Source organism: Sebastes umbrosus, chromosome 1 (assembly GCF_015220745.1).
Source record: "Sebastes umbrosus isolate fSebUmb1 chromosome 1, fSebUmb1.pri, whole genome shotgun sequence".
Taxonomy (NCBI): Eukaryota; Metazoa; Chordata; class Actinopteri; order Perciformes; family Sebastidae; genus Sebastes; species Sebastes umbrosus.
This window is the reverse complement of record NC_051269.1, coordinates 41,137,341-41,156,809: the sequence shown is the minus strand read 5'-3', so window position 1 is coordinate 41,156,809 and position 19,469 is coordinate 41,137,341. Positions and strand designations below refer to the sequence as shown.

The window sequence follows — 19,469 nt, the reverse complement described above, 5'->3', positions numbered from 1 at the left end:
GTCACTCACAGACGCAGTCAATCAGAGTGTGCGCCGCTCGCCGATGGTTCAGTCCAAAATGTTTGTCTCCCGTCACTCTTGTTTTTGAAGACACTTTTTGTTGTTGCGCTACTTGATTTATCACTTCCTGCGTGGAGGCAGATTTCCAGCAGTGACCACAAAGAGGTGGAATTCACTGCGTGTCAGCTGATAGAAGACGAGGTGGTCTTTACTGTTTGTGATTTAGGCTCTGTTTTATTGGTGCAGCTTTAAACACACACACACACATGCATATACATCAGTGAGGTTTGGAGCCTTGGACCCTGGCAGACAGGTGGCTTTGTTCGGAAACACAGTATGCAGGCTGGGAGAGCTGGGTGAAGTGGAGGGGAGGGGGGGCTCTAATCATTATTATGCTTTCCGCAGAACGGTGGCGCTCCGCATTTTTTTGCCGTGTTCCCGAGTTGGTCGGCACATTCCGCTGGCATTGTTATCCGGCCTGTTTCCTGCGGCCGGCGGCTTTTGTCAGCCTCTCCCCCATTGTCCCGGCTTCCTTTGTTCCCCGGCTCCAACAATGGCTTTTTTTTTTCTGCCTCTTAATATATATGTGCACTTTTTGCCCTTGTGTGTTCTGTTTGTTTTGTTCTGCTGTCTGCTGTGTTTTTCTTTCCTCCTGCTGCTGCAGAGCTGGGAAATAAAACACACACACACACACACACACACACACACACACACACGCACACACACGCACACACACACACACACACACACACACACACACACACACACACACACACACACACACACACACACACACGCACACGCACACCAGCCTGAGTTGATATGTTCAAGTTCACTGTGGTTCAAACCTCTCTCACTCAACCTGTCCTCTCTTCCTTTCTCTTCCTTTCTCCCTCACTGAGGCGTTGTCTGTCTCCCTCCCTCTACAGCCTCCTATTATTCACTGTCACACACACACTTACACACTTACACACTTACACACACACACTCTTAGACAATAAGCCCGGCAGTGACTTTAGCCGGTGGCAACACAACCACCCGCTAACCTTTGACCTTGACTTCAGCAGCGACCTAAAGCAGCGGCTCTCAATCATTGAAACGGAAACATCAGACACCAGAGACGCTCCATGTGAAGAGGTTTTGGGCCATATCTTCATAAATTTGGATGCACCGATCCGAGTTGTCCAGTACCGATACCAGATAGTGATACCTGGGCTTTGGGTATTGTCCGATACTAGGGATGCTAATTTTGAAAAATTAGTCTGGGAGCGTTATCTTAGCAGCCACGATGCTGCGTGTAGTGTCGCGGACATGCAGCCACTTTCCCAGTAAAAGTCTCCACCGCACATTTAGTTTAGTTTAGCAGGTTATCAGCTGTGTGTCTGCCCGGCGTAACGATACTCTTTCTGTCCAGATTAACGATAGCGATTGTCCAACAAACAGTGTGTGTGTTTGTGCTACGTTAGCAGCGTTGCCGGTGGCTCCGTGCCTGCTGTAGTCTCACACATACGGTCTGTCAGTGCGGCATAACTTCAGCGAGTTCCCGCCAGACCGTGTGTGTGTTGTCGGTGGCGTTCTAGCTGTGAACGTAGGTGTAGCAGACAGTGTGTGTACACTTTATTTGTCGGTGAATAAATGCCACGAGGCTACAACTCCTCCACTCAAGCGAGCTTTAGACGGGAACCAACTTTCTGTATCTGTAACGCCGGCTCAGACTCTCTTAAGGCGGACCAGCTTTTCTCCTTCAAGTGATGAGTTTTTCTCATCTTTTAATTAATTATTAACATTTCTTTTAACCGTTTGACAGATAGCGTTAATCGGTTAAAACGCTTAATGTCGGTTAACAGTTAAAAGGTTAATTATTAACATCTATATCCGATACCAGTGTTTAATTAACAAGCTGTATGCCTCACTGTGTGGAAGGGACTGGGATCATTGTTTTATGTGTAAGGCAACATCAGGCTGGACTTAAACATTGCTTTCCTAAATTTGTAAAACAAAATGTAACAAATAAAATCATAGATATAAATTTACTGAATTGTTATTTATCATTAAAATAATAAATCATGCACCAGTAACTTGGTAAAAAATCTTCAGAATTAAAAGTAATTGCAATTCAGGTGTAAACCTTTTTAATGCAGAAACAAATTGGTCAAAAGTATATAATGTATATAGTATATAAGTTGAATTTATCGGCCCCATTGTCACTGATATCCGATCCAGTTAAATGAGTCGGTATCGGCCCAGCCCTAATCATTGGAATCACCTGTCTTATAGCTCTTCCTAACATACAGCGACCGAGCCAACTTTGGTGAATGAAAAAATTGTCCCGACATACCACGAGCGATGTCACTTTCCATTACACAGAGAGAGAGTGATTTACGTCAGTCACTGTCAGCGTCGATTTTGAACAATTAAAACAGGTTGGAGGTGGAGCAGGTGTGTGAAACTTTGCATGCATAGAGCCAAGGAGAGCGTGTTTTCAATCAAGCGTCACGTCCCTTAGCCTATTCAGAGACGCACCGAGCAGGTTAGGTTCGCTCATTTGCATCACGTTCAGTTTGGAAGAGGTGTCACACATTCTGTAATTGGGAGGATTTGCAACACTAAATTACAGAAAAAGATGAAATTTAACTGCAGCAAATTCTTAAATATTTAACTGTAGAGAGAACCAGGTCTTTATTTGAAACAAGTTTATATTAGAGTTCCCATGAGATACTTTAGCTTTGTGTGTATTTTGGCATTCCTTGTAGACAAAAGTGGTAGAGCTTCTGAGCACCAGACTCCCTTTAGAAAACCTCTAATTTTCCTGCAGCAGGGTCTGACAGTCTGCCCCGCTCAGTCCTGGTTCTGGTTCTCCCGTGCCTCCCTCACCTCCAGCAATACGGCCTGGGTGTCCAGCAGCGTGGTGTCGGTGCCCAGCGGGGTGAAGCTCTGCTACTGGCCGGAGGAGGAGCCACTGCTGCCGGGCGCCGAGCTTTCCACCTCCCGCCAGAAGCCGGTTTTGGGTCTGTCCGCAACGCCATTATCAGGACAAAAGTTTGTCCAATGCTTCGGTTAATGACCAAATACCTACAAAATGAATAATAATAATAACAATAATAATACATTTCATTTATATAGCGCACTTTAATATACACCAAATCTCAAGGTGTTTCACACAAAACAATCACAATACAATGTTAAGACAATTTATGCAAGAAAAATGCAACTAAAAGCAATGAAATAGGATAAATAAATAAAATATTTCTTGACACAAATGGCATTCCCATCCGCCTCAGCTGCACTTTCATATTTTGTGCCAATCATCAAATGTTAGCACCTTAATATGCCGAACTAAGATGGTGAACATGGTAAACATTGTACCTGCTAAACATCAGCATGTTAACATTGTCATTGTGAGCATGTTAGCATGCTAGCTTAGCATAGCTGTAGACTCGAGTCATGTCCACCGAGTCAACCGGTTCGTTTCCAAAAAGCTGTTTTAACTTGTTGACCTTGCAGCGGTGAAACAGACCGATACGAAGACAAACAACTGCAGGAATGAGCCTGCATTATCATTAAGTGTTCCTGTTGTTCTATTGATCGCTGCTCTTTGCTGCAATTATAACACTACCGAACAAAGATTGTCATGGCCAGTGCCCAAACCTCACCACACCCAAATGACACCTTTTGTGTTGTTCTTGTTTGTCTTCCGACAGAATGGTTGAGCCCAGCCCTCCAGCACTGCACCTCCTGTCTGCCGGGGATGCCGGCATGGCGTGCGTTGGTGTCAAAGTAGAGCAGGAAGAGTCCGGAGTCATTACCAACGCTGAGCCTTCCAAGAGGTGTCCCTCGCGCGATTGGTCAGGGAATCATCCACTGGAGGCTCGCCAGTTGACCCCACCGCTCTCCCGCTCCCCTTCGGTAAGAATAAAGCATGACGGAGTGAGAACGGTTGTTGACGGATGTGTTAGGAATTGTCAGTCACAGATTGATATGTCAGACTTTCCCTGCTCCAATGCTTCGTCTCTTTCTGTTCCCTGACAGGAGGGCTCTCCAGGTAAGGAGCTGTCTCACAGGCAAAGCCCCATGGGCCTGAAGGACGCCAGGACACACGACAGACTGGAAGGACAATCCAGCTTCAAAGAAGGTCCGTCTAAACTCTTCACACAGTCTGTCATTCACTTCCTGCTCTGCAGTATCAAGAGTAGTGTTGATAGAGCTGCCAAGTAATCTCACTCAGACTGGCAAAAGAAGCTGTCCTCGTATCGATCGTTTAATGACCGGCACTTTGTGCGCAATATAAAACTGAAAAATATCTCCTGTTATTCAAAAGAAGAAGCACAGCTGTGCAGATTGAGTGTTAAATCTGTTCCACACTGTTTTCATCAGTCAACTTGTTTTGAATATTTTGACGGAATAATCTTAACCCCCAGGGGTTTACGAGCTTTTTACCAGAGTTGTTTTTAATATTCTGTTTACGAGCATCCATTAGTGAAAGGGCCAAAGTGAAAAACAATTTTCGTCTAGCCTTTTCATTAATGATTCATAATTAGAAATAAATGCTTTCATAAATACTAAGGGTAATTATGGTTTACCTGGGCGGCAACCTCCGGTTTCCTGAAAGTGAAGCCAATGCTGAAGAGCCTTAACCTGTCATTCTCTCTAACAGCCAGCAGGGGGCGACTCCTCTGGTTGCTAAAAGAAGTCTGATTGTATAGAAGTCAATGAGAAAATGAGGCTACTTCTCTTTTGATTTATTACCTCAGTAAACATTGTAAACATGAGTTTATGGTCTCAATCGCTAGTTTCAAGTCTTCTTCAATACAGCATGATGTTCATTTAGTAAGTTATGGTTCCATTTAGAGTCAGATAGACCATAAAGCAGGGGATGCTTTAGGGCAGTGGTTCCAAACCTATTTTCCTGACCCTTCCCCCCCAATATTTTCTGATGTCATCACCCTAAAAAAAATTACTGATCCTCGAACAAAGTCCTCAATTTGATTAAAGTGATTCAGTGTATTAAATGAGTGTTTTGACCATAGTGAATATGTTGTTTTTGAAAGGCTAAACACCAACAAATATCCATTGAAGCAGAATAATTTGTTAGATAAAAACAGTTGTGAATTTTGGAAATGATTACAACTATCGTTTTTCAATACATTTTGACTTTTGGACTTTACAACAATTTTAGTTATACATGACAACCTCAGAGCAGACAAATCCTCTCGCACCCCCTGAGATCTTTGACGCCCTCCTAAGGGGGGCCCGGACCCCACGTTGGGAACCACTGCTTTAGGGCGTGGCTACCTTGTGATTGACAGGTCGCTACCACGGCGTTGTCCGGTCTGGGAGTTGTCCGTGTTTTCGTCTTACAACTTTAACCCTTTCACAGTGTGTTTTCAGTTCATCAAAGTTAATATAACATTTCGGTCGCCTATAAAATGTCTTATTCAGCGTTTGGTTGTAATTATCTCCAACCTCTCACGTCACGTCTGGTTGCAAAAAAACAAGATGGCGACGACCAAAATGCCGAATTCAAGGCTTCAAAACAGCAGTCCACAAACCAACGGGTGATGTCATGGTGACTACGTCCACTTCTATACTCCTATACAGTCTATGGGTTTACCATGTTCACAACTATTGAATGAATTGCAATCAGATTTGGTTCAGACATTCATGGTCTACTACTGACCCTGTATGGATAGTGGACAGTAGTTGCCAGTGTCAGCTATGACACCTCCAGGGTGACGGACCAGTGAAGGCTGCTGTTTTGGAGCAGCAAAGAAGAAGAATTGATTTCCAGTAAAACAAATCGACTTTTTTCTGGGTTAATAAATTATGATATCGGATCGGTGCACAGACAGGCGTACTCGGCGATACCCGATCCCCAATTATGGGCAGTGCTGGACGCATTTCCGATACTGGTATCGGTAACTATTGGATGGATCATCATCAGGTGATTCGGGTCTGAGCATTTGATTTATTGATCATTGTGGGGACGTTTAGAGCAGATAGATAGATAGATAGATAGATAGTTGTACTTTATTGATCTCAAATTAGGAAATGATGTTGTTGTGTTACAGCAGTAGGTTATCCAGGCGATACACAGGAACAGTAAATACACAACAAATAAACATATCAACATTAGAGATAAATATCTGTCGTATACACAATATGAAGAATATGTTAGAATACACTATAAAAATACCAGACTACTACAACTAACTTATAAAATATAAACATAGAATAACCCACTATATACATCAGCAAAGTGTGCAATAACATACTATATACATTAGCAAAGTGCGCAATAACATACTATATACATTAGCAAGTGTGCAATAACATACTATATACATTAGCAAGTGTGCAATAACATACTATATACATTAGCAAGTGTGCAATAACATACTACATACATTAGCAAGTGTGCAATAACATACTATATACATTAGCAAGTGTGCAATAACATACTATATACATTAGCAAAGTGCGCAATAACATACTATATACATTAGCAAGTGTGCAATAACATACTATATACATTAGCAAGTGTGCAATAACATACTACATACATTAGCAAGTGTGCAATAACATACTATATACATTAGCAAGTGTGCAATAACATACTACATACATTAGCAAGTGTGCAATAACATACTATATACATTAGCAAGTGTGCAATAACATACTATATACATTAGCAAAGTGCGCAATAACATACTATATACATTAGCAAGTGTGCAATAACATACTATATACATTAGCAAGTGTGCAGTAACATACTATATACATTAGCAAGTGTGCAATAACATACTACATACATTAGCAAGTGTGCAATAACATACTATATACATTAGCAAGTGTGCAATAACATACTATATACATTAACAAAGTGTGCAATAACATACTATATACATTAGCAAGTGTGCAATAACATACTACATACATTAGGCAAGAGTGCAAGTTACAGTTTTTGAAAAAAATCACCAACTCTGGCTTTAACTTTGATCAAATCAATGAAAACTGCAGTTGATGCACTTTTTTAATGTTGTAGAAGAGGTTGTTTGTAAAGCGCTCGCTATCATGAGAGACTGTAAACTGACTTGTATTTGGATCTGCACTTGATTCACCTCAACAAGTACTCACCATTCACCTCAATATTGTATTTGAAACATCGGTATCAGTCTCCTCTCTGCACACATGTACTCACATCTATACAATTTTCTCACCGAGCAGACTTTGACGACTCCATATCTTACGTGTTTAAGTGCACTACGTTCTGCTGCTATTCAGCATTAAACAATGCAGTCTGCTGGAGATCGATGCGTAGAAGTGACAGTTTGTCTAGCGAGGCGAGGCGAGGGTGTTGTTTTGGTTCCTGAATGGGTTCGGTTTTTTTTTTTTTTGTCTGAGTTTGTTCAATCCCTCACATGTGGAGTAAAAAGGCTGCTCTCCGAGCTGCTCCCGAGACTCTCCCTGCCCTCCAGTCTTTCACCAGCCTGCACTCCTCGCCTTACATTTTTTCTCAAATTCTCTCCACCGGCTGACCTTGGATTGTTCTCTGTCCAAATATCGATCCACTCAAACACTCAAAAACTTCTCCCGGAGACACACAAACAACCTCTGCCCTCCGGCACCTCAAATGTCTTCTTCAATCAATGCCATTAGGAAGGCAAAGGAGAGGGCTGAGAAAGTAGTTTGGCGTCAGATGGAGTTTATTTGACAGAAAATATTTTTTCACGCCATCTAGTGCAGCCCAGTGCGGCTCTGCTGAGTACCTGTTGTGTCCTGTTAACAGTAATGCCTACCATTGAGAAGCTGCTGAATGCTGACTGGAAGGAGAAACTTCTGGATAAAAGCACAGTGGGGGCAGGACAACTGAAAGGTCAGCTTTCAAACACTACCAACACATTTATATACCATTTATATCCCACTTATACACCATTATTTCCAACACATTACTATGTGATTGTGCAAATATCTGCCATATTTCTTTCATCGGCCATGATCCTCATCTGCTTTGTTAACTGGAAAAATGTTATACAACACATTTCAAAAAGATACCAGGCTGTGTGCAGTAATTTGGTACACCACTGCTCGGATAATTTTGCTGTCAAAATTGTTGGTTTCCTCTGGTGTTACTTCTAAAATCAGAGTAAGTTGGGACAAAAGAATCAAACAAAAAGACACATCTGGAGGAGACAGAAGCAGGAGGACATGGCGAGCCAAATTATATGTATTATCACCAGGCGGCAGACGTTCAGATGTTCGGAGGGACGCGGCCGCGATCGCCCCAGTGTCGCAAACACACTTAGTGTGGGGTTTGCTGTTATCTAAGTATCTCTGTTTAGTTTGTTGTCAAACCACTGTGTTAGCAGCCGGCGGGCAGCACACAGTGGTGGAAGAAGTATTCAGATCTTTTACTTGAGTAAAAGTAGCAATACTACGGTGTAAAAAATACTCTGTTACAAGTAAAAGTCCTGCATTCAAAATCTTACTGAAGTAAAAGTACAAAAGTAGCTTCTATTAGCTTCAAAATATACTTAAAGTACCAAAAGTAAAAGTTTATTACACAGCTACTTAATTAATAAATCAATAATTTGATACATAAACAGTCCACCAGAGTCCGACATCAGAACTTGGCCCATAGCAACGGTCTGTTATACATAGCAACAGTCTGCTATACGTAGCAACGGTCTGTTATAAAGAAATATCAGACCGTAGAACGCCGTGATTAACCAATCAGAATCAAGTATTCAAGTATATATATAAGTGCTGAAGCAGTTTTTGGAGAGACCTGACCCTCTGACCCCCCTCCAGGTACCCCCGAGGCTCTGGCTGAGAAGGAGCTCCAGCTGCTGATGATGATCAACCAGCTGAGCGGTCTGAGGGAGCAGCTGCTGGGAGCTCACTCCGAGCAGAGGAACATGGCCGCCCTGCTGCTGGAGAAACAGCAGCAGCAGATGGAGCTGGCCCGACAACAGCAGGAACAGGTACCGATCGCAGAACCACACCACAATCCACATGTGTGCAGTGAAGCGCAGTTAGTTGTTGGGGGTTCAGATTGAGTTCCCTGATTGATGATGGTCACCTCCACTGTGTGCACTCGTGTCTGTTGGGCCACATGCTTACGATTAAGGATGCACCGATACCACTCTTTTTCAGACCGAGTACAAGTACAAGTACTTACATTTGGGTACTCGCTGATATGGAGTACTGATAAAAACGACTTCTCTTTGCCAAAAGACCCTCGTTAACAGCCAGTTGGAGGGTGTGAGTGACACACGGCAGGCTGGGGAGCCGGATACGAGGCGGTGCGCCGCGACCGGTTCTAGGACGGCTTAGAAAGGCTCGGGGTGAAGATGCTTCCCGGGGCCGTGGCCAAAGTGCTCGCTGCGCCCTCTCTCCCCGCCGGGGAGGGATGGGGCCCCCTGCTCCCGGTATGACTGTCAACCGGGGCGGACTGTCCTTAGTGCACCCCAACTGCGTTGTTCCCCGAGTGCGGGGCTCGGCCCACGTAAAAGGCGCCAGGGGTCTGCAGCGATGTTGGCAACCCACCCGACCCGTCATGAAACACGGACCAAGGAGTCTAACGCACGTGCGAGTTAGAGGGCTGCAAGCAAAACCCCTTGGCGCAATGAAAGTGAGGGCCGACGCAAGCCGGCTGAGGTGGGATCCCGGCCTCGCGGGGTCGGGCGCACCAACGGCCCATCTCGCTCGCACCGTCGGGGAGGTGAGGTGAGGCGTGAGCGTGTGCGATAGGACCCCGAAAGATGGTGAAGAGAGTTTAACGTCACGCTGCCGTACAGTGGTATCGGTGCTGTTGTATCGGAGCCGTTTTGCGAGTACGAGTACATGAGCACGTATCGGAATCGGTGCATTCCTACATACGATGATGTCTTGTGTTCTCAGATCGCCAAGCAGCAGCAGCAGCTCATCCAGCAGCAGCACAAGATCAACCTGCTGCAGCAGCAGATCCAGGTCAGCTCCCCCTCGTGACCTTCAGACGGCTTCACGTGCAGCATTACTAGCATAATGATTACAAATGAGACGTTGAACTTTTCTGTAAGGATGCATTTGTCCTCTGCCTCGTCCCAGCAGGTGAACATGCCCTACGTGATGATCCCGGCTTTCCACCCCAGCACCCAGTCCCTCTCGGTCTCCTCTGAATCCCAGATGACCCAGATGACCTTACCGCTACAACCGATACCCTGCAAACCAGGTCAGTCACCAAGCTAGCAGAGAGCTTCCAGCCTTAGGAGGAGTTGGCTTTAAGACACACCGGCTCCCAGATAAAAACATTGTTCTTCATGAACTGGTCAATTTTGAGTTTTTGGGCTATTTTGCTTCCATAACATCAGACTAGTTTCAGACTAGTGGAAAGAAAACATCCAAAATACACATTTAGGTGTTTATTTTACTACTTTGTCTATTTGTAGATTTCTCCTAAATTCACCAAAAGTCATCATTAGATAATGCCTCATTTGCATATTTAAACATTCAGATTTCTGTGCTGGAAAGTCATGCAAATTAGCACATATTTGATAAGGTAAAACCTCATTTGCATATTTAAACATAACATTTTAGTAGAGTAAGTAATCAGCTGGGGAAGTTTCATGCTGATATCTATAAGTAATTTTTTTTGTTTACCCTATTCACCTGATATGTCTCCTCTTAAAGTCAATTGAATAAATATACATTTGACTTTACATTTATTACATTACATTTATTCTTTATTATTCGCAAATAAATCACACATTTTTTTCTGTTCAAAATGTACCTTAAAGGGAGATTTGTCAAGTATTTAATACTCTTATCAACATGGGAGTGGGCAAATATGCTTGCTTCATGCAAATGTATTTATATATATTTAGCATAACGGCTGTCAGTGCCCATTTTTTCCAAAATTTTGCGTATGTTTGGAGCGTTATTCAGCCTTCTTGTCGATAAGCTAGTATGACATGGTTGTAGTCATGGTACTAAAGGATCACTTAGGTTTTCTAGTTTCATATGATGCCAGTATCTTCACTCTAGCTTTAAAACTGAGCCCACTACTAAAAATCACAAGCTGCGTTAACGTGTTATTATTGTTAACTTTGACAGCTCTAATGAGAAGTGTTGTCTTCACCTTCATCCGGCAAAGCTTCGAATATGAACTATAAGATACCTCTACGCTCCATCTGGGTGCTTGCGATCGAGATTCGTTCCATCAACTTAACTTTATTAACAACGTTAAATTAAATGGGGCTCAATAATGTTCCGTATTAAAATCTACATTCTGTATCATCGTGATGTTTCTTTCCTTTTTGTCAGTTCTTTCAGAGCCTATTCTCACGCTCCCTGTTGTGAAGACAGAGTGAACACTGTGCTGTAAAGTTGTCCACACATCGCCGTCCACTGTGCAACGTCTTCCTTCTCACTTGTTTTTGGAGAGAAACTTAAACATATTCATGCACTTCAACTCAAGGCCTGTACTTTAAACGAAAGGCATCAGTGAGCTACAAACGCAGACTTCAAGTTGAACAATATGGTTGATAGTACACACTTATGTTTGTACAGTTAGCAGGCTATAGAGGGGCACAGCTTAGAAAGCAGCCGCTTTGTGCAGTTTTTGCTTTCACAAGTCTTAAAAGCTGTGCTCGTGGGTGACCTTGTCTTCTCTATCTTTTCAAACCTAAAAGACACAAGGCCAGTCTTTAAAACATTGTAGGCGGAATTTAAGGATAGCCATTCATTTGCTTTCATGAAATGTGTGTGTGTGTGTGTGTGTGTGTGTGTGTGAGCTTCAGAGTGTTTTGACAGATGAATGTAAAAAGAGTTGTTGAAGGTCTGTCGGGTTGTGTGGAAGAGGTCAGCTATAGCAGGAATGTGAGGCTGTGTTTTCTATGAAGGAATGAACGCAGTAATGTACTGATGAACTGTTTGATTTCATTTCAGTAGTGTCTTCTATTCGTTTCTTTATTTGCATAATAACTTCACCTAGACGTTGTATTTTGGGGATCTGACCCCAGAAGTCCAAACACAGCCAATAGGAGCGCTCTCTCTCTGAAATCACTAGGGATGCACCGATACCACTTTTTTTCAGACCGAGTACAATTACAAGTACTTACATTTGGGTACTCGAGTACCGATACGAGTACTTCTCTGTGCCTAAAGACCCTCGTTAACAGCCAGCTGGAGGGTGTGAGCGACACACAGCAGGCTGGGGAGTCCCGCATACGAGGCGCTGCGCCGCGACCGGCTCTAGGTCGGCTTGGAAAGGCTCGGGGCGATGGTGCTTCCCGGAGCCGTGTCACCGGGGCGGACTGTCCTTAGAGCGCCCCAACCACGTCGTGCCCCCAGGGCGGGGCTTCGCCCACGTAAAAGGCGCCAGGGGTCTGCGGCGATGTCTGCAACCCAGTCGACCCGTCTTGTATCACGGACCAAGGAGTCTAACGCATGCGCGAGTCAGAGGGTGCAAGCAAAAGTGGCGTAATGAAAGTGAGGTCTGGCGCCGATGCACCGATATTCGCTTTGTTGACTGCCATCAGCCTCATCTGCATATTAGATGACATTCGCTGATGGCAGTGGTCGATGTTTATCTGTTGTGTCGCATCAATTTTGCGGCTAAATGTTGTGTTGATTATTTGCGGCCGGTCTTGGACGGTTGCAAAAAATATACTGCCTGCTGCCACTTGAAGGTACAATTTGAACAGATAAAAAATGTGATTGATGAGATTAATTTGTGATTCGATTGACAGCCCTAATATATATATATATATATATATATATATATATATATTCAATATATTTTGTTTGTATTTATTCATTCATTCATTCATATCATTTCAACAGGACAGATGTGATTGGCATGTTATGTGATTGGCTGTCCATTCACTCCGACCAAAGCAACAGCCAATCATAAACTGTGTGGCTATCAGCACTGATCTTTGCAATGAGGCTCATTTGCATAGAAAGGGACCAATTTTGCACCAAATGTCTGCACATTACCTCCTTTACATACGTGCAAATAACACAGGAACACGAGACACTGTTTAATGGCCGCCTGTCATTATACTATAAAAAGCAGAAAGTTGATCAATGTGGCATGACATTTATATGTTTCCTTTTTTCTAATATACTGTATGTGCTTTATTATTGTGATGGTTAAAATAGACTAAATGAAAAACAAAAGTATACATTACACAACAATGAGCTGCTAGCTGTACATTGACCCGCTTGAGTCCGACATCAGAACTGCGCCCATAGCAACGGTCTGTTATACATAGCAACGGTCTTCTATAAAGACATAACAGACCGCAGAACGCCGTGATTGACCAATCAGAATCGAGTATTTAACACAGCCGTGTATTATACTATAAAGGAACTACGGTGTGTGTGTGTGTGTGTGTGTGTGTGCAGGGGAGTCACTGACATTTCAGTTAGCTAGCGAGTGCTAATAATCACCAAACGTTGTGTTCCTTGGCAAATCAAGAGTTATTCAATTGTTCATGTTTTTCATGCATACAATTGTCCACCTTCCACAGCCGTGGACTATCCCATGCAGCTGCTGCCGAACCCTCACCCCGCCCCCATCAAGAGGAGCAGCTCCTACCGACAGGTACGATATTACTGCACTGTAGTATATTTATTGTGTCAGTCTGACGTTTAACTGTTCTTATCAATGTAACAAACTTGTTTCCTTTAAATACAAACATGCATACGCCTATATTATACATCCAAAGTGCAACAATGACTTAAGGCAGCGTGTTTGTTTAGTGTACAGAGTGCGTGTATCTACTATATACGGTTAAAGAAAGTGATTCCCTCCAGATTTAACAGACAATGTACTTGTGTGTGGTATTTGGGAGGCTGAAAAAGCTCTTGGAACACACCACACCCTCTGTTCCCAGTGTTAATGTGTGTGGTATAGGTGTGTGTGTATGTGGTCTGAACTGTGTTTGCACGGCTCGTTCTCAAGCTCGAGATAGACCAACACAGCTTAGATAAACAAAAGGGAAGAGAGGACGAGGTGAGCGCGAAGACAAAAGACCAGCGACGCTACAAAGGTGTGACAGATGCGCTCCGACATGCCAAATCTGCCGTGCATAACCGGAATAAATGCACACACCCTCGCCCTTTTGCGGTTTGCGTCTGAATGTGTGCTAAAGTGGGCCCCACCCACCCCTGCTCATCTACTCTCTTCACTGTGTGTGTTTAGGAAGCCAGTCAGCCCTTGAACCTGACCTCCAAGCCAAAGGGGCTGGAGCTGGGGAAAACACCCAGTCCGCAGAGCATGGAGCTGGGATCGCTGTACAGGTCCAGAGACCTCCAGAGAGAAGTGAACCACAGCCCGCCACGATCGGCCCTCAGTGAGTTACGCTGACAGTTGACGTTAGTTGTTGCATCCCAACAGCTCCTCTAAGGTGCTGGAATCAAAGTTGTGGTATTAGACACCCTCTGTGTGTCTGATTTGTCTCAGTATCAGAGTCTCCTTCGTGCTTATAAAACTTCTTTAAAGGTACAGGTGGAGGTTGTTACCACTAGCAGCGCTATGGAGCAATGATTTTAAGAGTAGGTCCCCGTTTTGTGTGTATCTATTTAAATCAAAAGTGAAAAAAGCATCTAAACATAGTGGCTTTAAATTTCAAAGGGTGACTCCCCAGGCATAACCTGGTCAGTTTTGAGATTTTGGGCACGTCTTCTTTCAGACTAGTGGAAGGAAAACATCCAGAATACACATTTATGTGTTTATTTGTCTATTTGCGTCTGTAGATTTTTCCTAAATTCACTAAAAGTTAGCATTAGATAACGCCTCATTTGCATATTTAAACATTACATTTCATTACATTTTGTTGTTTTTGGGAATTTTTTGTTTTGTTTAGTCATTATTTTCAGATTTACAGAGTGATTAAAAAGAGTAATCTAAAATTCCTTCTGTAAAAACCTCTGACTCTGTTATGGAAATGTATGCAAATTAGCAAACTATTGATAACATAATGATTAATTTGCATATTTACACAAACATTTTCAGAAAACTTATAATACAAAAAAATAATTGCCTTAATGTAAGTAATAAACTGGGGAAGTTTCATTGTGATATCTCTTAGTTCTTTTTTTTTTACCCTATTCAGAAGTAGTGTTTCCAAAATGTATGAAAATTTACAATCTAATCTTTAAAGGCTGTTTTCTCAAAATGAGTTGTTTCTCAGACTCTGAGCCAGAAATCTCCACTTCAGTAACACTTACATCCTCCAAACTTCACAGTTTCATCCCTATCAGTTTGTTCATATATCATTCATAGCCTGAATTATGCAACATTTTATTCCTTAAAACATGGCGAAAATTGGCTTTTTTATGTCTGTTGACAGTATTTTCTGATTTAAGGAGTGATAAAAAGAGATATCCAAAATTCTCTCTGCAAAAAACTTTGGCTCTAACATGTCAACAAAAGGAAACAAAAAGTTTGAACCTGGCTTTATCCAATGTTCAGATTTATGTTCTGGAAATGTATGCAAATTAGCACATATTTAATAACATAATGCCTCATTTGCATATTTAAACATACATTTTCAGAGAACTTATAATACAAAGAGTAATTGCCTTTTGTCCGCTCACATCTCCGCTCTGTATGCAAATAACCACGTATAAACACTTGACTAATACAGCAGACGTTGTGACGTGATATTACATGAATGTCAGTAGTAATAGCCTACATATTTGTGAATTTGGGTATATTTTATTAACATCAAAATATAAGATTATTGTACCGGCGGTCCCCGGGGACCTCCGTGCCGCAGACACCGCCACCTTTTCCAGGCAACAGCGGCGTACGGAGCTTCAAAGAGTCGGGTGTGAGCTCCGTGCAGAGCAGCGGAACAAAGACACCGACACATCTCCGACAGCACTTTGCGTCCCTAGCCTGATAGTCTGTAGATATGTAGCCTATAGATAAGACCGACAGAATACAGTAGAGCACAGAAGCCGTTTCCATGCCATGAGGCTCGTTGTGCCTGTCTATTCACATGAGGAGCTCAGTGAGACGCCGCGGATCCCAGCGCGACATCAGTTGAGTAGGCGGTCCTCTGAATGTGATCTGAGCGATCGGATCTCGATGCGTCTTGAGTGCTAGGTTCCTCGTTGTCCTCCTTCCTTGACCCGTGTTTTTGTCTCCAGGTTTCCTCGGAGATGGCGACGTGGTCACCCAGGCCATCCACGATGCCCAGCAGCTCCTGAGGGGCCACGGCGCCGGAGGGCGAGAGAGGGAACGGGAGAGAGAGAGAGACGGCGGCAGGAAGATGGTGAGCTGATGTCCAATCTGGTTTCTGTTCAGACATGCGCCTCGTTACGTAAATATGATAGCACATATTTACATGACTTTTACATAAAAGTCACAAAGTTAATCTCACCAGGTCCGACCATAACATTTCTGTAACGCCTCTAACACGGTACGAGTCTGAGTCCAGTCCTGTACGATTATCTTAAAGGCTACAGCAGCAAGATAAGACCTGCACACGGGGAATGTAAATGCATGTTGTGTTATTGCAGCCTCTCTTTTCCTTCTCACAGACTTCTTCACTTCTTTTTCTGTGTGGTTTTCGCCAGAAATCTTTTCTATCTTCCATTTCTTTTTTTACTCTTTGATGCAAATACAGTATATAGAAGTGCTCAGAGGCAAGTGAGAATTTTTTTTCTAAGTCTGATCTAAATTGTTTTAGCTCCTGTTTTTATGACTTAAAAACAGGTGAAAAAAGCTTTTGCTAGGATAATATTTCTTATTTATTTTATTTATTCATTTATTCATTCATTCATTCATTCATTTATTTATTCATTTATTCATTCATTCATTTATTTATTTATTTTGTTCATTTATTTATTTATTTATTTATTCATTTATTTATTTATTTATTTTTTCATCTGTGAAACAGGTGAAAAATAAAGTTTTTGCAGGTGATTTTTTGTTTGTTTGTCAGGAGGGTTTGTTGTTGTAATACTCATTTCGGCCACTAGAGGCAGAAGTGCACCACTACCCCAGCAGGTGACTTTTAATTTCTCCATGCACTCCAAACACAAAGTACATACATACTGTATATTGTGTGTTATGTAAATTAAAACTCACCTGGAAGAACACATGAATGCTTTTAGTCCTATTTAGAACATGGAGGTCGTGGTGCACTGCAGCCTCTTGTGGGTAAAAGGAGTATTACAACAACAAACACTTGCCAGAAAAAAGTAAATTAGAAAAATGATCCAGGCAAAACTTTTTTTCCTTACCTGTTTCACAGATGATGAGATTGGAGCAAATATGAACAGTAAAATAAAACGGTCGCTATATCGTGACAGTAGTACATGAAACAGGTAACCTGAAAACAAATCATGTGCCTAAGTGTGAGAACATGCAGTAAGAGCTGATCTGAGGTCTGCTGTCCAGCTGCCGTTTATGAGAGCCGGCTGTCAATCACTCGCAAACTCTGACCAAACGGTCAAACTAGGCAGCGCTGATCAAATATGAATCAATATTCTGTTATGTTAATGCCTATTTCTCTCCTCACATGTTCTCAGAATCATCTTGTAGTGCACGGTTTAGCTGTAAAATGAGAAAGTTTGTGACACCGCTGCCATTGTAGAAATCTGAACGCTCTCTCTGAAATGACCTGTGATTGGTCAAAGTCTCCCGTCACGGGCTAGATGTTCTAAAGCCTGAAAACAGAGCCATGAGGAGGAGCAGAAGTCTAGTTTTCTCTCAGAACACTTGAATTACAATATGCTGAAAGGTTATTATGGGATTGTTGCCCAATGATGCCAAAAGTATACTGCCTACTGCAGCTTTAATGTAATTAGCTGGAGTTTGTCTAATGCAAATACCCTCAAACTGTTAGGAAACGCTCACAGTCTGCCCGTCTTTGGAGGTGGTCTTATGGGGGGTCAGAGTCAGGTTTAGGGTTACAGGGATTCATGCTTCTCCTGAGGATTTAACCAGCTGTAGTGTAACCACACACAGGAGCACATTGTAACAGCTCAGTATTATCCTCCCGGAACATAAACACCGTGTGGAAGAGACAAAGAAGTTATGCGTCTGTTGTTTCTATTATTAGCAATTGAAAGAGAGGCTGCGTAACATTCAGTGTCCTCTGACAAAGATGCTATCAACTGCTGTTCTCGTGTGCTACAGTGAAAACATGTTTTAATTGCACACATGACTTCAGTGTTTGTAGATTTGTGCTGTTAAAGCAGCTCAACCCTGGCTGTTATTTTTTGTTTTGATTCTTGTAAAAATTGTCTTCTATTCTGGTCTTCTGGTTTTCATTCTTTGAGGTGGCTGAAGCTTTGGTCTCAGCCTCGTCCTGGAGCAACAGCTGTTGCAGCCTCACAATACCACAAAGGCCTCAGTGTGGCATTGACTGAGCCACCTGCCCTCTCTCTTTGTCCACAGTAATACTGTACTCTGTTGCTCTCCTCCTCCTCTCCTCCATTATCCTGCTCCATCTCGCCCTGCTGCTGCTGCCGCCGCTGCTTTAATACTGATCACTGACCTATTTTGGTATTACACTCCACCGAATGGGGATAAATAACGTTTCACAGCACGGGAATGGACGATAGTGTGATAGTTTACATTCCCAATTATGCCTCTTCTCCTTCACCTCTCCTCCCTCAGACAATAAACACCATTCTTCCGTTGTCACTTCCTTCCTTTGCATTTACAGCTCTGCATTTAAACAGCAGCTGATATGGCGAGCGGTGCGGTTCCTTTACCTTAAATAGCGCTCTGTGAAACACATGCGTGCCTCGAAACACTCCCTCTGTGGACGCACGGGTCATCTTTTTTACTGCAGGCGAAATTCAAATCGCCTCTTTGTGCTGGAGTGTGAATATCTGTGTGACTTAACTGCATGTCTGACTTCATCCCTCTTTGTCTTTTTATTTTTATGTCTTCAGGAGTATAAAGATTCTCCGCGCAGCGAGAGAATTTCTCATGCCGAGCGCGGCGAGGACCACCTCAGCAGTGACTCTGAGGGTAGGTGTCCCCGGAGGAGCCTGCTTATTCATAATGAATGGCCTTCGTCATTGATGTTTGCCAAAATGGGTGAATAATAATGTGTTTAAAGAGGACCTATTATGCTTTTGTACCTTTTCCCCTTTCCTTCAGTGTGTTATATCATTTTTTGTGCATGTAAAAGGTCTGCAAAGTTACAAAGCCCAAAGTTCACGCCAAAGGTAGCACATTTGCATAACGGCTAGTTTGGCACGCCTTCAAACAAAGCTAGTTAGAGCGGAGCTGGAGCGGAATCTGAAGAGTTTGGTTCGGTTGACCAATCACGACGGTGGGCCAGCTGACCAATCAGAGCAAAAATAAATAAATACATGATTAAATATAGCAAAAATAATATTAAAAATAAATGTAGCCACTAGATAATTGATAAAATGTGACACAAATTTATATTTCTGTTTTAATTTGCTTATTTATTTATTTATCTTTGTATTAATTCCCTTATTTATTTACT

General features: G+C 42.7%; 1 protein-coding gene across 5 annotated transcripts in view; it reads left to right on the top strand.

Moving 5' to 3' along the window:
• LOC119487504 (transcription factor SOX-13-like) overlaps positions 1-19,469 on the top strand; it is a 54,304-nt gene that overhangs the window by 25,767 nt on the left and 9,068 nt on the right. Inside the window, exons 2-11 of one of the 5 annotated variants that reach the window (XM_037768481.1) lie at positions 3,702-3,906; positions 4,030-4,132; positions 7,787-7,873; positions 8,809-8,981; positions 9,901-9,969; positions 10,090-10,210; positions 13,515-13,588; positions 14,189-14,339; positions 16,144-16,268; positions 18,904-18,982. In XM_037768481.1, coding sequence (XP_037624409.1) covers positions 3,703-3,906; positions 4,030-4,132; positions 7,787-7,873; positions 8,809-8,981; positions 9,901-9,969; positions 10,090-10,210; positions 13,515-13,588; positions 14,189-14,339; positions 16,144-16,268; positions 18,904-18,982 — 1,186 coding nt within the window. In that variant the 5' untranslated portion in view covers position 3,702. Of the gene's footprint in view, positions 1-3,701; positions 3,907-4,029; positions 4,133-7,786; positions 7,874-8,808; positions 8,982-9,900; positions 9,970-10,086; positions 10,211-13,514; positions 13,589-14,188; positions 14,340-16,143; positions 16,269-18,903; positions 19,052-19,469 lie in introns of those variants that run through there. The other 4 variants (XM_037768456.1, XM_037768447.1, XM_037768463.1 and 1 more) reach the window with 4 other exon arrangements.